The 23,149-nt window shown below is 46.4% G+C and overlaps 1 protein-coding gene across 1 annotated transcript in view; it reads right to left on the bottom strand.

Moving 5' to 3' along the window:
* Window positions 1-12,835: 12,835 nt before the first annotated feature.
* Window positions 12,836-23,149, bottom strand: part of LOC309557644 (F-box only protein 44-like) — a gene marked incomplete at both ends in the record, with an annotated part of 100,665 nt that continues 90,351 nt past the window's right edge. The window contains 3 exons of the mRNA XM_082260435.1: window positions 12,836-12,970; window positions 14,152-14,287; window positions 20,512-20,607. Of these exons, the coding sequence (XP_082116561.1) occupies window positions 12,836-12,970; window positions 14,152-14,287; window positions 20,512-20,607 (367 nt within the window). The remainder of the gene's footprint in view (window positions 12,971-14,151; window positions 14,288-20,511; window positions 20,608-23,149) is intronic.

Here is a 23,149-nt window from a genome sequence, read left to right as displayed (position 1 = left end):
GGTTAGTCTCTCCTGTATGTCATCTGCTATCCTACCACCTACTACCATACATGATTGCTAACCTATCTGCATCCTACCTGTTACCATCTATACTCTCATGAACATTTCTCTCAAGTGCTGTACACCTATTGTCACTGTTCATACCTGTCTCTTCAGACATCACCACTATACTGCTTTATACATCTATCACTCCAGGAACATCTTATTGAGTGTGTATATTTGTATGCTGAATCAGACAGACCACAGTGATGAGTCTTGGGAGTTGGAATTGGTATTTCAACGTATCTCTACATGACTGCTGAGTGGAGTTTTTCTGCAGCTGCAAATCCATCTTGTTTCAGAAAACGCAGGAGCATTACATGGGCATTAGTAAAAAGAGTGAGTTGCGGTCATATTGGTCCACTGACCCAATTCACCATATTCCCGTGTTCTCTGCTAGCATGGCCAGGATGAGATACGAGCAAATCTTGCGGTTCATGCACTTCAGTGACAATGAACTCTGTCTTCCTCGGGGTGACCCTGGATATGATCGGCTCCACAAAATTCGGCCTCTTGTATATCACTGCAACCAAAAGTTTGCAGCCTTCTATACGCCCCAACAAGCTGTCTGCGTTAATAAGTCCCTGATTAACTTCTCTGACCGCCTTTCTTTTAAACAGTTTCTCCCCAACAAGCGTGCCAGATACGGGGTCAAGATGTATAAGCTCTGTGACAGGGCAACAGGCTATATATGTAGTTTCCGGATTTACAAGGGAAAAGATAGAAATGTGGAGCCCCCCAACTGCCCAGACTACATGGGGAGCAGTGGCAAGATTGTTTGGGACTTGGTATCACTCTTATTCGGAAAGGGGTACCATTTATACGTGGACAATTATTGCCACTTTTTAGTCACCTTTTTGATTTTGGCACCGGATCTAATCGCCGGGGCTTTCCCCAGCAGCTTGTAGATTCCCGACTTAGACGGGTGGAGAGAGCCTGCTTAAAGTCTGATAAATTGCTTACAGTGAAGTGGAGGGACACACAGAATGTTTTCGTTCTGTCCTCCATTCACGCAGATACGACAGTCCAAATTGCAACGGCGACTGGTGTTGTTGAGAAGCCCCTCTGTGTCCACGAATACAACCTTAACATGGGAGGGGTAGACTTCAACGACCAAATGTTAGCACCGTACTTAATTTCCCTTAAGGCCAGATGCTGGTACAAAAGAGTGTCTGTATACTTATTCCAGTTGGCTCAGCTGAATGCTTATGTACTATGCAAAGTGTCAGGAAGAAGTGGATCCTTCCTAAAATTCCAAGAAGAGGTCATCACAGCCCTTCTGTTTCCAGAAGGTGCTGTGGTCCAAATTCACATTCCAGATGCAGTGAGCCAGCTACATGAGAGGCATTTTCCAGATGTCCTCCCTAGTACCCCTACCCAAAAAGCACCCCAAGGAAGATGTTGTGTCTGTCGAAAACGCGGATATAGGCCGGACACCCTCTATTTTTGTCCCTCCTGTCCTGGACAACCTGGTCTCTGCATGGGGGACTGTTTCCATCGCTACCATACACTAGTAGAGTATTAGTATAGGGTATAGCACAGCACAGTCTAGGGCACACTTTCACACAGGGTCTCGAAAGGTGTTAGATGGTTTTTGCATTTTGAGAGACCTTAACCTGGAACAGTTTTTTACAGTAACAAAAAACGTGTAAAAAAAAAGTTACAAAAAAAAAAATTTAAAAAATAAAATGCCAAAAAATAGTTGTCATTTTATTAAGTTAATTTTCTGTTCTTACTCTACTTTTCTACTCTTTCTTCTTTTACTGTACTTTATAATATACTGTTATACTGCAATGTTTACTTGTTACTGTTTTTTGTGCTCCTGGCTTTTATACCACACCCCACAATGCACCGAGACAATCAGTCTGTGCCAATCACTGGGGCTGTATCAAAGCCTGTGTACCCATTGGTCAGATTTCCTCCACTGTCCAATATGCCTCCCTATTGTACCAGTGTGAAACACTCCTCTAGACCAGATGAATCACACACTGAGTGCCATGAGCAGACCTAACTCACAGATCCTGCTCTCTGGTAGGCAGAAAGCAATATAGATTTGCCTGCTGCTCGTCTGATAGGCAGACAGAGCCAAAAACTATACTCTCTCAAAAGCACCTACCTAGGAGGGTGCTACACCCCCCCCCCCCAAACCGAGCCGTGTCCCCACTGGGAAAAATCTATTTTCCAAAAATTTCCTACGGAGATATAATAAATTACATGAAAATATATATTTATATCTCTGCTGTACATATATTCACAAGGTTTTTAACACACAGTAGATGCACCCCCCGCCAAACAAAAATCTGCTTGGACAGGTAAAGGACATTATCCTGTCTAGCTAACTAGATACAATATGTACATTGCATAAAATGATGAATGACCTAGCCAGACCCGGAAATCCCAAGCAAGCCTGCAAAGGAAATTTAGGTTAAGCATGTATTAGTGCATGGCTATCTACACCAGTGAGAAGATCTCCTCAGAGGCGACTTTCTCACCACATAATTTTTAACTACACATTCACGTAGAGATCTTCTGCCCCTCTCACTGTTACTCCTGGAACAGGTAATAATTAAACCCTGCCAAGCTAACTACCTATCCAATCTTGGTGAACCATTTTTGGTGACTAAATGATAGGCACAGTCCCTTCTCAGCATTGGGCACTGACTCTCCTCCTATCACAGTCAGACCCACAGGTTCAGAAAGAAAACATGCGGAGTCCACACAACTGGTGTTCACAGTGTCCTTTCCTCCTGTAACACAGAGGCAACATGTCTTCTTATATGACAAGCTGTTTTGCTGGAGCCTGAGCAAGCTTGTCCAACCTGTGAGTATTGCAAATCTCTTCAAGTGGCCCTTCACTCTGGCATCCCCTTCTCTGAAGAGGCATCAAGCCACTACCCGCACTCCTGAGGTAGTAACTTGCACAAAGTTTCTCCAACTGGCCCACTGGTCTAACAGGATCTTCGCATGGCTCTGGCCTCCCCTTCATTTGACACACTGGGAGCCTCTCTCTCTGGAGCCCATTGATTCCCCTCTGCCTTGATAGAAACTGTGGACTCTGCTCGTACAAGTGTGACTGGCCCTCTTCCTGGCTGCAACTCGGCCTGTACTACATGGGTGCACTTCACTTCGGAGGTGTGAGTCTCCCTGGTCTGACATGGCAGTGTAGGTCTGCACTACTGGCTCCAGCAGCGCTCTCAACACTCCCCTACCTCTGCCTACAGGGATCCTCATGGGCACCAGCACAGTGGCGGCCGGTGTACTGAGGGCGCAGGGGCACCGCCCCCCCAACCTTGCGTCTGGCCCCCTAATCTGCATGCAGGAGTGCCGGACGCATGGAGCTTAATGGGTTTTTTTTTTTATATCACCTGATTAGAGACAGAGGCTCTAATAGGGTGATGCAAAGGGTGGAGCCGGGGCACAGAGCAGTGCGCCCCGAGCCCACCCATTGTGGGACAATAGCGAATGACAATTCGCTGTTGTCACACCGTTCCTCCTCCTGGCCAATCAGGAAGCGCGTCTGATACGCGCTTCCTGATTGGCCGCAAGGCAAACCCCATGCCATTGGCCGAGGAGGAGGCGGGAGTGGGAGGACTGGAGGAGACGCGCCGCCGGGACTGAGGAGAAGCCGCTGTTCGGGGGACTGAGGAGAAGCCGCCCGCCGCCGCTGCTGCTCCAGGTAAGTAAGGGGGCACGCACGCTGATCTCTGCATTGGGGGAATGTATGCTGGTCACTGCATTGAAGGGGGCACGCACGCTGATCTCTGCATTGGGGGAATGTATGCTGGTCACTGCATTGAAAGGGGCATGCACGCTGATCTCTGCATTGGGGGAATGTATGCTGGTCACTGCATTGAAGGGGGCATGCATGCTGATCTCTACATTGAAGGAGGCATGTACGCTAGTCACTGCATTGAAGGGGGCATGTACGCTGGTCACTGCATTGAAGGGGGCATGTACGCTGGTCACTGCATTGAAAGGGGGCACGCTGGTCACTGTGCATTGAAAGGGGGCACGCTGGTCACTGTGCATTGAAAGGGGGCACGCTGGGTCACTGTGCATTGAAAGGGGGCACGCTGGTCTCTCTGCATTGAAAGGGGGCACACTGGTCTCTCTGCAGTGAAAGGGGGCACACTATACCTTAATTACTGAAGGCCCCTTTCACACTGTCAGTTTCTGGCGTAACCCTTTGGTTTCGCCTCTGCTCCTCCGGACTTCACAACAGTGTCAGCCCCGGTGCTAGCCTTGTTATACCATGGGGTATCGCGGTACTGGGCTACTTGAATGATCTCCTTCTGTGAGCGGAGTCTCCTTCTGCTCTGGTGGAAAACCTGGAGGTCACAATGCAAACTCTGCTGGAGTTCGGCTGGATTCTGAATTTTCGGAAGTCTGCTCTGGTTCCGTCCACAAAGCTGGACTATCTGGGCCTTACTCTGGAATTTGGCCTTAGAAATTGCAGGCTGCAATTCGTCTCCTGCTGTCCAGCAGATGGTCATCCCTCCGGACTTGCATGCGGGTGCTTGGCCTGATGGTGTCTACCTTTGAGGTGGTTCCGTTTTTGCACAGTTCCAATTGAGGTCCCTGCAAAGGGAGATTCTGACCAAATGGGATAAGACTCCGCAGTTTATGGACAGTCAGATCCGGCTGAGTCAGGGAACGAAGGAGTTCCTGATATGGTGGCTTCGTTTTCCGGTGCTTCGGCTGGGTAAATCATTCCTCCCCTTGTATTGAACAGTGGTCACCATGAATGCCAGCCTGTCTGGCTAGGGAGGCCTCTTAAGCAAGCATTCTGCTCAGGGGATCTGGAAGCTGGAAGAGTCCAGACTACCGATCAATGTCTTGGAATTCCGAGCGATCAGACTGTGTCTGGACCATTGGACGGATCGCATTCAGGGTTGTCATGTACACATTCATTCGGACAATGCCACGTCCGTGGCTTATGTCAATCACCAAGGGGGCACAAGAAGTGTCCTGACGGCTCTGGAGGTAGCCATCATTCTAAGGTGGGCAAGATGGTTCATTCCATCCCTCTCCACTGTACACTTTTCCAGGGGGGAAAATTTGCAGGCGGATAACCTCAGTCGGCAGCTGTTGGACCAAGGGGAGTGGTCCCTTCATCTGGAGGTGTTTCATCAACTGTGTCCCCGGTGGAGCACCCCCCGAGCTGGATCTGTTGGCATCTTGGCTCAACAGAAAGGTGCAGAGGTTTGTTGCTCAGTCAAGGCATCGTTTGGCGGAAGCCACAGACGCGCTGGTGGCCCTGTGGGGTCAGAATCGTCTGATTTACGCCTTCCCTCCTCTCAAGCTTCTGCCAAAACTTCTACGCAGGAACGAGGTAGAAGGGATTCTGGTCATCTTAGTGCTCTGGACTGGCCTCACTGGGCTTGATACGCCGATCTGGTGAGGCTGTTCGCCGACATTCTATGGAAGCTTCCTCTCAGGGAGGATCTTCTGTCCCAAGGACCAATCTTCCAACCTGCTTTACAGTCGCTGGCTTTGATGGCTTGGCTGTTGAGCGCCAGGTGCTGAAGGATAGGGGTCTTTCTGAGTTGGTGATGTTTACCCTGTTGAAAGCTAGGAAATCTACTTCTAGGAAGATCTACCATCGTACATGGAAGACGTACATTGCGTCATGTGAGTCTCTTGGGATTCATCCTCGCTTCTTCTCGGTGGCTTGGATCTTGACCTTCCTTCTAAGGGGGGTTGAACAGAAATCGGCCTTGAGTAAATTCAAGGACCAGGTATCGGCTTTGGTGGTCTTCTTCCAATGACCTTTGGCCACACACTCCCTGGTGTGTACCTTTCTTCAGGGTGTTCGACATTGGTTCCTCCAGTGTGGGCTCCGTTGCCGCCTTGGGATCTCAATTTGTTGCTTTCAGTTCTCCAGAAGCCTCCCTTTGAGAATCTTTAGGAGATTCCACTGCTTACGCTGTCCCAGAAGGTGGCCTTTTTGGTGGCTATCACCTCTGCTCGCAGGGTGTCGGAACTGGTGGCGTTATCCTGTCGTTCACCTTACCTGGTGATTCACAGGGATAAGGTGGTTTTTTGCCTCTGTCCGTCCCTTCCGAAGGTTGTTTCTGTTTTTCATTTGAATGAAGACATTGTGTTGCCTTCCCTGTGTCCCAGGCCTAAACATCCGAAGGAAATTGCCTTGCATACCTTGGATGTGGTTTGGGCAATTAGGGTGTACCTAGCAACTATGGAGTCTTTTAGGAAGTCATACTCTATTTGTGCTCACGGATGGACCTCGTAAAAGGTGGTCCGCTTCCTCTGCGACCATTTCTAGATGAATCAAACTGATGGTGATTCAGGCCTATTCCATCAGGGGTCAGGTTCCTCCTTCCCCTGTCAAGGAGTCTACTCGGGCGCTCAGTGCTTCCTGGCTTTTCCGTCTTTAGGCATCAGTGACGCAGGTGTGCAAGGCGGCCACCTGATAAACAAAGGTGCACACTTTAACAAAGTTAAAAAGTACCCCCTTCAAGCATTCCAGCAAGTGGATGTGTTGGCATCTGCGGAAGCTTCTTTTTGCCGCAAGGTTTTGCAGGCTGCTGTTTAAGAGGACCTTATCCTCTTTGAGGGTGTATTGTTTTTTTCAGGTAGGCTACAGTTGGTTTGGTTAAGCTCCTGTTTACCTGGTTGGCTATAGTTTAGCCTTGGGAATTTATTTTTCACTGTTCCCACTGCTCATGTTTTACACTGTTTTGGGATGTCCCAATGGTTAAGAATATCAGGAGTTGTACCCGTCAATGAACGAAAGGGAAAATGGGATTTTTGACTTACCATAAAATCCATTTCTCTGATGTTCATTGATGGAAACAGCACCCACCCCTCTGTGGAGTTGTAATTCTCCTGACATTGCTTGTAACTAAACTGAGTGCCTATAGCAGAGAGAGGAAGTATACCCCCTGGGACTGCCCATGTGCATAGCTAGACTTTTTTTCTGCCTAGAGTCCTACTCCTGTAGGGGGCAGTATAACACAATGGTTAAGAATATCAGGAGCTGTGTCCGTCAATGAACACCAGAAAAATAGATTTTACGGTAAGTCAAAAATCTAATTTTTCCTCAAAATTCTACAAACAATACCCTATAATGACGTGGAAATGTGAAAGGAGTTTGTTTGAAATCTTTGCAAATTTATTAAAAATAAAAAAGGAAAAAATCACATGTACATAAGTATTCACAGCCTTTCCCATGACACTCAAAATTGAGCTCAGATGCATCCTGTTTCCACTGATCATCCTTGAGATATTTCTACAACTTGATCGGAGTCCTCCTGTGGTAAATTCAGTTGATTGGACATGATTTGGAAAGGCACATACCTGTCTCTATAAGGTCAAACAGTTAACAGTACATGTGAGAGCACAAACCAAGCTGTGAAGTCCAAGGAATTGTCTGTAGATCTGGGGAAGGGTACAGAAAAATTTCTGCAGCATTGAAGGTCCCAATGAGCTTGGAAGCACCAGGACTCTTCCTAGAGTTGGCCGTCTTGCCAAATTGAGCGATCAGGGGAGCACTCCACCAATCAGGCCTGTATGGTAGAGCGGCAAGATGGATCCACTCCTCAGTAAAAGACACATGACAGCCCACCTGGAGTTTGCCAAAATTCACCTAAAGGACTCTCAGACCATAAGACACAAATTCTCTGGTTTGATGAAACAAAGAATAAACTCTTTGGCCTGAATGGCAAGCGTCATGTCTGGAGGGAACCTGGCATCGCTCATCACCTGGTCAAGATCATCCCTACAGTGAAGCATGGTGGTGGCAGCATCATGTTGTGGGGATGTTTTTTAGCGGCAGGAACTGGGAGACTAGTCAGGATCTAGTGAAAGATGAATGCAGCTATGTACAGAGACATCTTTAATGAAAACTTGCTCCAGAGCGGTGGACCTCAGACTGGGGCAAAGGTTCATCCTCGTACAGGACAATGACCCTAAGCACACAGCCAAGATAACAAAGGAGTGGCTATGGGACAACTCTGTGAATGTCCTTGAGTGGCCCAGTCAGAGCCCAGACTTGAACCCTTTACTCACACTCTTTTCCAAGCCCGTAGAGTATTGCTGCTGCAGTAGTAAACACCTGGTTCCCCTTCATCTCGGCAATTGGTAACTCACATGTGCTATACACTAATTTTTGAAATGCATGTATACCAGCATAGAGGTTGTATGGGTAAATATGAAAGATTATGTGTACCATGGCTAGATACTCTAGGTCTTAGCCCCTGAGAACTGGTTTGAATGCGGGTGATGCTGTGTCTGACTAGACCTGCACAAGTATAATGGGTTGCAGAATGTAATTTGTATGTCTTTGGAAGCTTTGTAAGATAACATTAGGCAGCATGGTAATACAATGGGATGATTACACTGTTTGTATCGGTAATGTAACTGCAAAAGTAGCACTAAATACTGCACTGTAACCTGTGAATCTGGCAATTGTTCTGGATAAGTCAATGTCAAGTTAAACTTGTTGTCACCGCATTGTAACTGGACGTGTTAAACTAAATAAAACCTTTTTTTGATAAAAAAAAAAAAAAGAAAATTGATCATTTCTGATGTACTGAGAATCTCATTTCTTGAGACCCTAAAATAACAAGACAGTACAAATTACCCCCAAATTACCCCTTTTTGGAAGGTAGACAGTTCAATGTATTTAGTAAGAAGCATTGTGAGTTTTTTTGAGGTTGTTTTTTTTTGTCACAGTTTTTTGGAAAATGAAGACATTCGTTTGTCCTTTTAAAAAGCTATTTCTAACACATAGCATAGGCATACTTGCAATTACACCCCCAACACATGTTCTGCTATGCCTCCTGAGTATGGAGATACCACATGTATGAGACCTTTTCATAGCCTAGATGCATACAAGGGTTTCCGAAATCCAAAGAGCACCTTTAGGCATTCTAGGGGCATAAATTAGGCATCTTATTGGGGGGCCCAAAGCAGCTGCTCCTTGAGCCTGCCAGAGTTTGGCCACCTCTGGCACTGGTCACATGCTGGCTGCTTGCTACTTTCACTTTTAAATACAGAAGTGCTGTTACGGTCACTTGTAAATACAAAAGCGCTGCTTCTGTATATTTAAGTGACAGCACTCTTCCCTCGGTGGCCGCTCTGAAGGGTGTGAGCAAACTCTGCACAGGAGAAGCAGCTTCTGAAACCGGCAGGCTGCACGGACATCGGACATGCTGTGAGCAGCATTTGGGACAGAGAAAAATTCTGTACTGGAATCGAAAGGGGGGGGGGGGGGTTTGGAGAGCCTTGTACTTGGGGGAGTGGAGCTCTGGCCTGGAATCAGGGGTGGGAGGTGAGCCTTGTAATTGGGGGGGGGAGGGAATGGAGCTCTGTACTGGAATCTGGGGGGGAGGAGAGCCATGCTCCCCTGCACTCTGCACCTAGCGCACCCCTGCACTGTGCACCTAGCTCTCCCATGAACTCTGATGTGCAGTAACCTCTAGAAACCAATCAGTGAGCAGTAATGATGTTCTGTAACCTCCAGCAAACAATCAGCAAGCGGAAATTATGTGATGTAACCTCTAACAACTAATCAGTGAGCAGTGATGATGTGCTGTAACCTCTGGCAGCCAATTGCAATCTATGCCTGATCTGCTGCAGTAAACTAATTTTGAGTCTAACTGGGGGGGGGGGGGCCTAGAAAATGTTTGCCCAGGGTCCAATCAATATTAAAGATGACCCTGGGTGGGGGGTAGTTGTTTGTGACATCTCTTTTGTTGTTGAGGGGTTTATTATTGCTGGTGGATCTTTTGTTGCTAGGGAGGGTCTATTGTTGATGTGGGGGGTGTATTGTTGGCTGCAAGGGGATCTATTTTATTGCTTTTCTTGTTATCAATGCCAAATTCCATACAAATTACTAGGTTCTGTATTCCTCAAAAGGGGTGGTACTGGGAGGTAATTAGGGAGTGGAATCAAGGGATGATGCTTGAATGCTTGAAGGGGGGTAGGAAGCTGAGATGAGGGGTGATTTGGAAAGGGAGAGTACCTACACCTATTCCCTGAGAAAAAAAACCCTGCTTGTGCCCAATGTATGTGTTTAGTGGCACCTTCCAAACTGGCCCAACCCTTATCCCCCCCCAGGTTACCCAATAACATTCAGGTATATGGGGAAGGTGGCTAGGCTACCAGAGCATCATATTGATTCTTAGAAACATTTATGGGCTTATTCAATAAATAGTGCTAAGTGCTGAGCTCAAAGTTTAGTAGTACATAGCAAGGATTCACAATTTACTTTGCTAAAGCCAATTTAGCAAGTGCCTATTCAGAATAGTGAATGTGTGTGAAGGTGCGCTGGTATTGAATGAATGAAAGCTGCTACCTGAACTGTGCTTCAGTGAATAGGATGTGTAAATAATAGGTGCGCTAAAACAATATGATGCATAAACAAATATACAAATAATGCACAATTGCATAAAGTGATGAAGTGAGATCAATGTGATATCAATGATTGAAAGTCCAAAATCCCACTGAGTGCCTTGGATAAACTCAAAACTTTTAGGTGCAAAAACTCTTAAAAGTGTTGTGCATTCCCAAAGTCCACAAAAATTCAGAATAGTGCCCTTTATATATTTTCTAGTATTCAGAGATTTCTAAGTGCAGCAACCTCTCATTTCTAGCCTTCGCTTCTCGGCCTTTAGGCTAAGATCAAGTGTAGTATCTGTTCTTATCAGTGGGTATGGACCTTGATGATTACTATCAGCAGGGACTGAAATGATCCAGGGCGCTCCAGGCGAAACTGGGGGACTGGGAAGTAGGTACTGTCAGAGAAAGCCGGAAGGATCCATTGCCTCCTGATTTGAATGGGATCCGCCTCTATCAGTATGAAGGGAGCGAGAAAGCTGGTATGCCGCCGCTGGTTAATACTGCTCCTGGATGTAATTGGTAAGGAATGGTGATGGTGGTGGAAGGGCCATCCTCCTGTATTGAGTCGCTCCTCAGTGTGTGTAGGTTCTCCCTAAGCAGTCTAAGTTCCGATGCCTCCTGGTAGGGATGGGCTACACCGGGTCTGGCCGGAGGCCGGGACCGAAAAAAGCCAGTGGTGTACGTGCCCCTGGGGTGGCAGCCCAGGGGTGCCTTAATTCTCACTGGTGAGGGGCAGCTCGCCTTTAGTTTTTCAGCACCTTGGTCACTGCACCATACACACTTTTTTCATACCTGCCTCTTGGGACAGGCCTTTTGGCTCGGACCAGAGGAATTTTTTATTCCTGGCCGGAAGGCCTGCCGTGGTACCTCACTATGGCACTAAGCACTTTCCTCACTTCCTTTTCCCCACTTTTTTGTTTGTGTGTGTTTTCTTTGTTGTAGTCTCACTTCACTTTCACCTTTTTCTTCCATATGATGAGTAGGGTGTGGATCCTCGGGCCTGCCTTGAAAGTCTTGGGAGGGGGTGGATATGGCCTTCTGGCTTAATTCACCCTCTCTCATGGGGTCTCCCTTCGGGGGAGCCCCACCTAGTACTTGGGGTGGGCTGTTTCGACAGCACTCCCAGAGAACGGGGTTTGCCTGGTTTTCGGCCGGGCAGACCATGGAAGTATCTCAGTCCCTGTCAGGAGTCTTGCGCCCCGGGGGATCAAGGTCACTTTTTGTGTTCTTCACGTTTGTGTGTGTGCACTTTTTTATGCACCAGGTGATAGTCTGAGTGTGTTCACACACCTCGGGCTTTAAAAGAAAAAAAACAAAAAAAAAACCTAATTTCTAGCCTTTTGGCTAAGATCAAGTGTAGTATCTGTTCTTATCAGTTGGTATTGACCTGGAAGGTTAGTATCAGCAGGGACTAAAATGAACCGGAGCCCTGGACGTAACTGGGGGGCCGGGAAGTAGGTACTGTCAGAGAATGCTGGAAGAGTCCGTTGCCTCCTGATTTGAATGGGATCCGCCCCTATCAGTTTGAAGGGAGCGAGAAAGCCGGTTTCGCCAATTCCCGGCTAGTACTGCTCCTGGATGCAATTGGTAAGGAATGGTGATGGCTAAGTTCCGATGCCTCCTGGTAGGGATGGGCTACGCTGGTCTGGCCGAAGGCTGGGACTGAAAGAAGCCCGTGGTGTACTGTATGTGCCCCTGGGGTGGCAGCCCACGGGTGCCGTAATTTTCACTGGTGGGGGAGCTCACCTTGAGTTTTTGGCACCTTGGTCACTACACCACACACACTTTTTTTACACCTATCTCCTGGGACGAGCCTTTTGGCCGGGCCCAGGTGAATTTTTTATTCCTGGCCGAGGAGCCTGTCAAGGTTTTACCTTGAAAGTCTTGGGAGGGGGTGGATATGGCCTTCTGGCTTAGTTCACCCTCTCTCTTGGGGTCTCCCTTCGGGGGAGCCCCACCTAGTACTTGGGGTGGGCTGTTTCGACAGTCCTCCCAGAGAACGGGGTCTGCCGGGTTTCGGCTGGGCAGGCCATAGTGAGTACGCTAGTCCCTGTCAGGAGTCTTGCATTTTTTTGCGTTGTTGTCATTCATTGGCAGCCCTTTCATAATAAATGGATGCATGTTAACATCCTCCTCAACACAGATTGAGCTTAGTGACTATAGGTACTAGAGGTTTCACTGAGAGCTTCACTTCAACTGGTTGTTGAGTAAGCCAAATATATTGTCCATTAGATTTATATGTAGAATAAATACGTCTGAGGATGAGAGTCATGTTTTATTGACACTTTGGGGTTCCAGAACAATGACATAGTAATGTTTCATATTTGCTTTGAATTACAATTCAGAGATAACTGCATATTAAATTTTCAGGTTAGCAGTGCCCTTCCACACTAGAAGGGAAAATGAAAACATGTCACATTCACGCAGTTGGATCCTAAATGTCTATAGTGACGCTGCTGTTGGTGACTCGCACTCCGTACCAGCCCTTCCAGAACTTCGTGTCCTTCCCGCCATGCTGGAAAGATATATAGCGCACTCCTGGTCCATAGTTATTGAATGTGTGTGTTTTCTAAAAGGGGAAGAGAAAGTAGAAAAATCTTAACATAAAATTTAATCAACCACTTGAGCCCCAGAAGGTTTTACCCCCTTAATGACCAGGCGTCCCACGATTTGCAATGATTTCCGGATCGCGGGCAGAATCGCGGTGATTCTGCCGCGAACCGTTACGCTAACATGTGAACGTAGCCTTAGCATCTGCAAATTATGGGATATTTTTAAGGCATTTTTTTTGTTTTATAATATTGGGGGTGATCAACGATATGTAGCGGGTCTGCGACATTGCTGTGGACAAATAGGACACCTAACTGACACTTTTGACACTTTTTTGGGGACCAGTGACATTACTACAGTAATCAGTGCTAAAAAATATGCGCTGTTACTGTACTAATGACACTGGCAGGGAAGGGGTTAACATCAGGGGCGATCCAAAGGTTAAGTGTGCTCCTAGGGAGTGCTTGCTAACTGTGTAGGGGAGGTGCTCTGATTGCAGGAAGACTAAGATCTGGGTTCCTGCTTAGCAGGAACACAAGATCTCTATCTTCTCCCCTGTCAGAACGGTGGTCTGCCTTGTTTACATAGGCAGATCGCCGTTCTGCTTGTTTTGGGAATGATCGCGGGTGGCCGGCGGACATCGGGTCCACCTGATCCACTGATTGGTCCCCCTCTGTCCAATCAGCGTGCGATGGAGCCTCCGGCAGCGCGCACATACCATCTAGTGGCTGTAACACATGTAAATGCCATATAGGTCTTGGATTTTGCGCAATAGAGCCACATCAGTAAATGTACGTTAGGCAGTCGGCAAGTGGTCAAGGGTTGCTACACACAAAATGGATGTAGAAAAGGGGTAAAGTTTATAGGAAATGTTATAAGGTTGTCAGGACTTTGTGTGTGAAAGGTTTCAGCTCATCTAGAACATTCTATGTCAGAGTTGCCAAGTTAAAAATAAACCCTGTCTTTGAATGTCAGGGGTCAGAGTAGGGGACACAGGCATCCCGCCCTCCCAAAAGTGTTCACACCAAAGAGACTGAATGCTGCAATGGAGGAAAGGGTTGCTATGAGTGGTGTCAATATATCTGGATTTCTGTTCAAACATGAGATTTTACAAATATTGATGTGTCAAATGTCATCAGCAACTCTTTAGGTAAAGCAACATTATTGCGGATTTGTAAGGAATTGCAATTGGAATATTACATATTGCCATTGGCCGTCACTAAATTGCGGTATGGACACCAGTTCTGGTTGAAACTTCTGTAGGACTTTCTTGTCTTCAGAAAGCAGCTCGACACACAACTCATACTGGCAGCTACAGTCCTTCCTAGCCGCATACCTGAGGGGAAAAAAGTTTCATAGGGCGTTACCTCAATTTAGAGTAATATAAGTAGATTACAGCTTAGGTACTATTTTTTTATCAAACTTTTAACCCTTTTGCACCTAAATCTAAATGCCTAAGCACAATTTTGTAAAGCCTCGTACACACACAACGTTTGTTGGCCGACCGATCGGCCGTCTTTTGTCCAGTGTTGTGGAATGGAATGTGTTGGTTGGAATGTGCCTAGACTGCACACGAATTTTCTCGGCCAACAAAAACCAACTTCAGAAGTGATGTCATGTGCTGGTTTACTTTCCATGTGTTTTTTCTTCTCTGAGCATGCCCAGTCTTGCTCATCTGATTTTTGTCTGCCGAAATCTGTACTGACTGACGGAAAATCGGCCGTTCTGCTCTATTTTTTCTATTGGTGAATGTTCTTTAACGTTAAGGAACTCAGTAGGGTTATATCTAGACCGTTGTTCCTAATCCTCACAGACAGTATATTGACAGGAACTGTACCAGGTGACTGAAGAAAAGCTAATGTTCAAAATAGGGAGGAGGGATATTCCGGGAAACTATAGACTGGTCAGCCTGACATCAATTGTATGTAAATTACTGGAAGGGATGATAAGGGACTATATCCAAGAATTTGCTAAGGACAACAGTATCATCAGCAGTAATCAGCATGGGTTCACAAAAGGATGTTCTTGCCAAACCAATCTGTTAACATTTTACGAGGAGATGAGCTGGGAGCTAGATAGGGGGAGACCTGTGGATGTGGTGTACCTGGATTTCGCTAAGGCATTCGACCTTGTTCCCCATAAACGCTTGATCTACAAGCTAAGGTCTGCGGGCATTGACCTCAAGGTTTGTTCTTGGATAGAAAACTGGTTACATGTACATGTCCAAAGGGTGGTGACTGATGAATAACGCATACTCAGACTGGTCTGGAGTGGTAAGTGGGGTCCTTCAAGGCTCAGTACTGGGACCAATTTTAATTAATTTATTCATTAATGACATAGAGGACGGAATCGGGAGCTTAATCTCAGTTTTCGTGGATGACACAAAGATATGCAGGGCAATCACTTCTCATCAAGATATAGAAATTATACAGAATGACCCGAACAAAATAACAGTGTGGGCAACTACATGGCAAATGAGATTTAACGTCGAGAAGTGTAAGGTATTACACTTGTGGGCACAAAACATAAACAAAAATTATTCTCTAGGGGGGGAACCTCTGGGGGAATCCAGAATGAAGAAGGATTTGGGGGTTCTAATAGAAGATAGACTAGAAATAGCATGCAATGTCAAGCTGCAGCTGCCAAAGCCGGCAGAATATTAGCATGCATAAGGAAGGGGATATATTCCAGAGATAAAACTATAATCCTACCACTTTATAAAACTCTGGTCCGACCGCATCTGGAGTATTCTGTCCAGTTCTGGTAACCAATCCTCAGAAAGGATGTGCTGGAACTGGAAATAGTCCAAAGAGGGGCAGCTAAACTAATAAGGGGATTGGAGGACCTTAATTATAAGGATCGATTACAAGCGCTTAATTTTTTCTCCTTGGAGAGGAGACACTTGAGAGGGGACATGATAGCGATTTACAAATAACTCAATGGCGATCCCAGCATAGGTAAAAAGCGTTTTAGTTTTAAGGAGTGTAAGAAGACACGTGGCCACACAATGAGATTAGAGGAGAGGCGGTTTAACCTTAAACTGCATAAGGGGTTCTTCACTGTAAGGGCTGTGAGAATGTGGAACTCTCTTCCACAATTGGTGGTAGCTGTGGGGAATATGGCTACTTTTACAAGACTCTTGGACGTGCATCTCACAGATCACAACATTCAGGGTTATGGAAAATGATCAGGCCACTGACACACACACACACCTGTACAAGTTGAAGTGGATGGACTGATGTCTTTATTCAACCTCAACTACTATGTAACTATGTAACTCTCATGGCTGAATGTTCTTGTGGCTATTTTTCACTTATCATTGAATGTTACATTCACCTGGCAAAAAGGCAACAAATAGAAACTGAAAATACATACTCTGAATGGTCTAAGGTTATCAGTGGTGTACCCCAAGGTTTAGTGTTGGGACCCTTACTTTTGAATATATTTATAAATGATATAGGGTCTGGGATTAAAACTACCATTTCAGTCTTTGCAGATGACACCAAGCTTTGCAGTGGAATAACTTCCTTACAGGATGTCTCCAACTTACAAGCTGAACTCAGTGCACTGTTTCATTGGGCAACTATGTGGCAAAGGAGGTTTAATGTTGATAAATGTAAAGTTATATACTTGGGGGCTAAGAATATGCATGCATTATACATACTAGGTGGAGTAGAACTGGGGGAATAAATAGCGGAGAAGGATCTGGGGGTTTTGGTAAATCATAAGCTTAATAATAGCATGCAATGCCAAGCTGTGGTTTCCAAAGCAAGCAAAGTCCTTTCCTGTATTAAGAGAGGCATGGACTACAGAGAGAGAGATAGATCCTCACCTGTACAAATCATTAGAAAGACCTCATCTGGAATATGCAGTTCAGTTTTGGGCACCAGTTCACAAAAAGGATATCGGGGAACTGGAGAAAGTGCAGGGAAGAGAAACCAATCTGATAAGAGGCATGGAGGAGCTCAGCTATGAGGAAAGGTTGGAGCAGGGGTGTAAAACTCAATTTCATTGAGGGCCGCCTCAGAGTTATGGTTGCTCTCAAAGGGCTGGTTGTATCTGTAAGACTAGATGTCCAGAGCAAGCCTCCCCCCCATCAGAAGTCAAGAGACCCCCCACCCTTCCTTACATCACAGTGCACCTCCCTTACCTTCTGCTGCTGCCAGGAAGAAGCTGGAGTGGAGCTGGGAAGCAGAAAGTGCAGGGTCTGGAGGAGGACCCAAGGAGAGCTAGAGTCAGCTGTTGGAGTCTGCTGAATGCTGACCCCAGGGGAGGCAGAGACCAGGGGGTGGTGCCTGCACAGAGGCACAGGATCTGCAGGAGGAGTCCTGTCCTCCTCTCTGCTGCCAACTGCTGAGAGGGGGGTTGTGGGCAGAGACGAACCTCTCTGCTGCTGCCTGGAGAAGCGCAGGATCTGGTGGAGGAGTTCTATCCTCCTCTCTGCTGCCGACTGCTGAGACAAGGTAGGAGCAGAAATGAGGGGGGTGCCACAGCTGCAGGAGAGGTGCGAGGGCCACATGCCTTGTGTTTGATACATGTGGATTAGAGGAACTGAATTTATTCTCTCTTGAGAAGAGGAGATTAAGGGGGGATATGATCAACATGTATAAATACATAAGGGGTTCATATAGTGAACTTGGCATTGAGGCATTCACTTTAAGGTCATCACAGAGGACAAGGGGGCACTCTTTACATCAGGAGAAAAAGATATTTTAGCTCATAATACAGAAAGGTTTCTTCATAGTAAGAGCTGTAAAAATGTGGAATAGATTTCCTGAAGAGCTGGTTCTGGCCAGCTCAGTAGATTGTAAATTGTTGTAAAAAAGCCCTGAAACATTTCCTAGGTGTACATAATATAACTGGGTACTAACATTTATAGGTAAAGTTGATACAGGGAATATCCGATTGCCTCTTGGGGGACCAGGAAGGAATTTTTTCTTCTGCCGGAGCAAATTGGATCATGTTTTAATGTTTTATTGTGGTTTTTTTTTTCCTTCCTCTGGATCAACCGTGGGTATAGGATTATATATATATATATATATATATATATATATATATACACATACACGGTATCTTACAAAAGTGAGTACACCCCTCACATTTTTGTAAATATTTTTTTATATCTTTTCATGTGACAACACTGAAGAAATGACACTTTGCTACAATGTAAAGTAGTGTGTGTACAGCTTGTATAACAGTGTAAATTTGTCAGTGCTCAGACCATACGCCGCACACTGCATCGAATTGGTCTGCATGGCTGTCATTCCAGAAGGAAGCCTCTTCACAAGACGATGCACAAGTAAGCCCGCAAACAGTTTGCTGAAGGCAAGAAGACTAAGGACATGGATTACTGGAACCATGTCCTGTGGTCTGATGAGACCAAGATAAACTTATTTGGTTCAGATGGTGTCCAGCTTGTGTGGCGACAACCAGGTGAGAGTACAAAAACAAGTGTGTTTTGCCTACAGTCAAGCATGGTGGCTGGAGTGTCACTGTCTGGGGCTGTATGAATACTGCCGGCACTGGGGAGCTACAGTTCACTGAGGGAACCATGAATGCCAACATGTACTGTGACATCCTCAAACGGAAGGAGGAGGAGCGCAAGGTCTCTAACATCCACCAGCTCAGTGATGTTGTCATGGAGAACTCAAAGAGGACTCCAGTGACAACCTGTAAAGCTGTGGTGAAGTCCATGCCCAAGAGGGTTTAGGCAGTGCTGGAAAATAATGGTGGCCACACAAAATATTGACACTTTGAGCCAACTTTGGACATTTTCACTTAGGGATGTACTCACTTTTGTTGCCAGCGGAATAAACATTAACCACTTAAGCCCCGGAGGATTTGGCTGCTAAACGACCAGAGGGCATTTTGCGATTCGGCACTGCGTGACTTTAACGGACAATTGCGCGGTCGTGCGACGCTGTACCGAAACGAATTTGGCGTCCTTTTTTTCCCACAAACAGAGCTTTCTTTTGGTGGTATTTGATCACCTGTGCGATTTTTTGATCACGCGCTATAAACAAAAAAAGAGCGTAAATTTTGCAAAAATAGCAATATTTTTCCCTTTTTTTTATATGAAATTCCCCCAAAAAAAAATGTAAAAATCAAAATTTTTTAATATTTTCGGCCAATTTGTTTTATGCTACCTATGTTTGGTAAAAAAAATCGCAAAAAGCGTATTTTGATTGGTTTGCGCAAAAGTTATTGCGTTTACTAACAAAGGGAAAGATTTTTGTCATTTTTGTTGTTTTTTTTTTTAACGCGTAATGGCGGCGATCTGCGATTTTTTTTGCGGTACTGCGACATTGCGGCGGACAGATCGGACCCTTGACTGACATTTTTGACACTTTTGGGGTTACCAGTGACATTTCTACAGTAATCAGTGCTATACATATGCACTGTTACTGTAAAAATGCACTGGTAGTGAAGGGGTTAACTTTATTTGAGAGGGAGGGGCTGTGTGTGTCCCTAGGGGCGTGATTCTAACTGTGATTGGCTGTGGCTTCAACTGTATGCAGAGTGATCAATGGATCTACATAGTAGATCCATGTGATCAGCTCTCATACAGAGAGGAGAATGACAGGCAGCTTGTTTACACAAGCTGCCTGACTATCTCCCTCTCCCCCGCCGATCGCAGAGTGGCCGGCGGCGATCGGGTCCGCCGGTCACGCGCGCGGGGGGGTCCGTGACCACGCGGGAGCGGGAGCGCGCCTCCGGCGGCGCGCGCTCGCTCCCTAAACCCTCACAGGCGAGCGACGTAGACCTACGTCACTTTGCCTGTGAGGGGCTGACCGCCGCCGTAGATAGTCGTGCGGCGGTCGGCAAGTGGTTAACGACTGTGAAAATTAAAAGATATAATAAAATATTTGCAAAAATGTGAGGGGTGTACTCACTTTTGTGAGATACTGTATATACTGTATAATTTGTTTTTCCTTCTATTGGTTGAACTAGATGGGTTGTGTCTTTTTTCAACCAGACTATGTAACTATATATACTGTGCTCCAAACATTACATTCTTTTGTTCTGTTTGAGCAAATGATGAAACATTTGCAATGCAGTTTCTTTTTTTTAAATATAAATAGATTCTTTATTATTAAAGTGTATGTAAACTCTAACTAAGAACTTCCCTTTTATGCTCCCTTTGGTCTGTTAAATATGACTGACTCTTACCCAGCTAACTCTGTGAACTATAAAACACCTACCTCTTATGTAAAAGAGAAAAGGGGAGAACCTTAGCTCCTCCTTAATCAGGACATACAGGGGGAGATTTACTAAAGCTGGAGTGTGCAAAATCTGGTGCAGCTCTGCATAGAAACCAATCAGCTTCCAGGTTTTATAGTCAAAGCTTAATTGAACAAGCCGAAGTTAGAAGCCGATTGGCTGCCATGCACAGATGCACCAGATTCTGAATGCTCCATCTCCCCCACAGTATCTATAAAGCAGCTAAATCACAATTCCCATTTGCTCTGCACAGGTACAAGATTCATCCTACAACTCTCCCTCCACCAATCACATGTGAGATATTCCATAGATTGAGACCAGCTTATAAATTACACTTACCAGTCTGTGACGATAATGGCTGGTTGAGTTTTGTCCAAAGTCTCAGTACAGAACCCCTCTTGTTTTAGGTCAATAATCTGGGACTTTGTGCAGGTCCTGCAAAGATCAAAAGATTTTTGTTTATTTTCTTTATTTAGGACCTCAAGGAAATCATATACAACATGATCTATATGTAAAGCCTTCTTCCAAAAACGTATCCTTTCACACCCGGTTGCGCTCCCCCAAATCCATCAGAGGAAATGTCCTAGTTGTAAACCTTAAAAAAAAAAAAGATAACTTGGACTTGTGCTGGCCGGCAGATCAATGCATACCCCCCCCCCCCCCCCCATTTGTAAAAAAATAACCCTAATAAAAAGAAAAAAAAGTGCATTTTCTCTATCATCCATTGTGAGACGCAGCAGCTATGCTTCTTGACCATTGGGTTATGCGCCATCTACAGGAGTAGTACTAGGTACTGAAAAAAATTCACTGACACGCCTACAGGGGCTGTCCCTTCCAGCATAACCCCCCTTACACGTAGCAAGCAGTGAAAAGGAAGACACAAACCATCCCCAAACAGAGGGGTGGGTGCTGCATCTGTCAATGGTCTTCAGAGAAAAGGAGTTTACGGTAAGTTCTTACAAAAATCCAGTTTTCCCTATCGTCCATTGATAGACGCAGTAGCTATGCTTTTTGACCATAGGGACGCCTACAGGGGCTGTCCTTTCTGGCATAACCCCACACACACTCTGCCACAAGCTAGTTTCTTGCTGCCTAGTGAAGGAGTAGGACCTAGGTTTCCTGCTGGGACTTCGGTCTCAGTTTTTTATTCTTTTAAGAATATTTCTGTTTATTTATCTTTTTACTCACTATCGCTAGCTAGTGTCAGGGGTATCCTCCTGGTGAACTACAAGCGACAGTCAGCTGAGGTTTCACACTGGATAATATAGATCCTTACGGTCTCCCAGCCTGGCCAATGAGCGTGAGCAGGTTATGGTCCAACCAGGCCTCGCCACGACAGTGCCCCTGTGGCTAAGGACGAGCCTGCGAGTTGAACGTTTCACCGAGACGCATCGACCTGGAATGCCCTGAGTCGCAGCGTACCCTTCGGCTGACAGCACCCCCTTTCAGGGTGGGGGGTGGTCTGTCTGGAGCGGAGCCCACCCGGTCCATGGTATGGTGAGTAAACTGTACCCCCCATGTCCCTAGTGGCCTCTGGGGGGGGGCCGGGAGATGTGGGCCCACTCCTGGGGATAGTAGGATCCCAGTGTCCTAAAAGATCCCTCTGGCCTGTCAGGATTCCCCCTGCCCTCAGTGCTCCTGTTCTGGGGGCGCTATATGTCAGCGCCTGGCGCCCTGGGGGGTGTACAGTGTTACCTTATCCTGTGGGGTCTTTTTGATGAGTCCCTGGTGTGGCCTCTTGTCTGGGTCCTGACTGCGTGGCAGCATTTTCGGCCACCATCCTAAGTGTGGACATCGGCTCCCCATGTGTGAGATGCAGCGACCATTTTCCCTGGGCTTCCTATACCTTTGCATTGGCACCATTTTGGTGTAGTTTGGAGCTACACAGGCAGTTCGGCCTCTTGTGCTTGATGTAATTTACTGTGAGACACTTCCTGTGCTCAGTTCTGCATGCTGCAGATGCTGCTGGTTCCTCTCTGAGGTGGTACAGTATTAGGGGGCTTTTTTGGCATTCACTGCGCACTCTGCTACCTGCCATTAGCTTAAAGGATAACTCCGGTTACATTCCGATCGGTCGGTGTGGATCGCAATCGCGATTTAAAGGGGCAGTACATATTTTTAATAAAACATTGCAATGGAGTCCCAAGCGGTTAATTCTCCATCTGACCCCCTAAATGTGTCTGCCGGTGCATCCGGTTCGCATTCCCTGATGTCTCTTTCTGCAGCATTGGAAAATCTGGCATCAAAGGTATACTCCCGCAAAGCCCAGAAATCAGGTCAGGTGTTTCCTTGTCCTGAGGATTTTCCCGATATTGTGAATGAGCAATGGCAGCGCATTAAGCACGTGCTAGTGGTGCCGAAGCGCTTTAAACGCCGTTATCCCTTTGCTGACTCGGTCTTGAAACGCTGGACAGTGCCACCTAGGGTGGATCATCCTGTTTCCAGGTTAAACAAATCTACTGTGGTACTCGTTGAAGATTCCCCGGAGTTTACGGACCCGGTGGACAGATGGGTGGAATCCCTTTCCCGCCACTTACATGTTTTGGCGGGGTCGGTACTAAAACCGATATTTGTGTCTGTTCTGGTATCACGGACGGTAATGGAATGGGTTAAGGTTCTAAGGGATAACTTGAATACTGAGATGGTTCCCTTTGATTGAGCTCACGGACCAGATGGCCCAGGCCCTGGTGTTTCTGTGCGATGTGGCCTTGGACGCAGGCCCTCTGGTTGCCAAAGTTTTAGCGGTAGGGATTGCCATACGCCACATGGTGTGGCTGAAGAGCTGGTCGGCGGACCAGGCTTCTAAGAAGGCCTTAACAGATCTCACTTTTCTAGGTGAACGTCTGTTTGGGGACTCCTTGGATGAGTTGATTAAAGGGTTAATGGGGGGGTAAGAGTACTATTCTTCCCCAATCCTCCAAAGGCAAGGTGACCCGTGGTAGGCGGGGGCCCTCTTTCACGGCTCATAGGCAGTTTT

The sequence above is a fragment of the Pelophylax lessonae genome (assembly GCF_965119305.1).
Source record: "Pelophylax lessonae genome assembly, chromosome: 6".
NCBI classification, from domain to species: Eukaryota; Metazoa; Chordata; class Amphibia; order Anura; family Ranidae; genus Pelophylax; species Pelophylax lessonae.
Note: the sequence above shows the minus strand (reverse complement) of the source record. Positions and strands in the feature narration are given on the sequence as shown.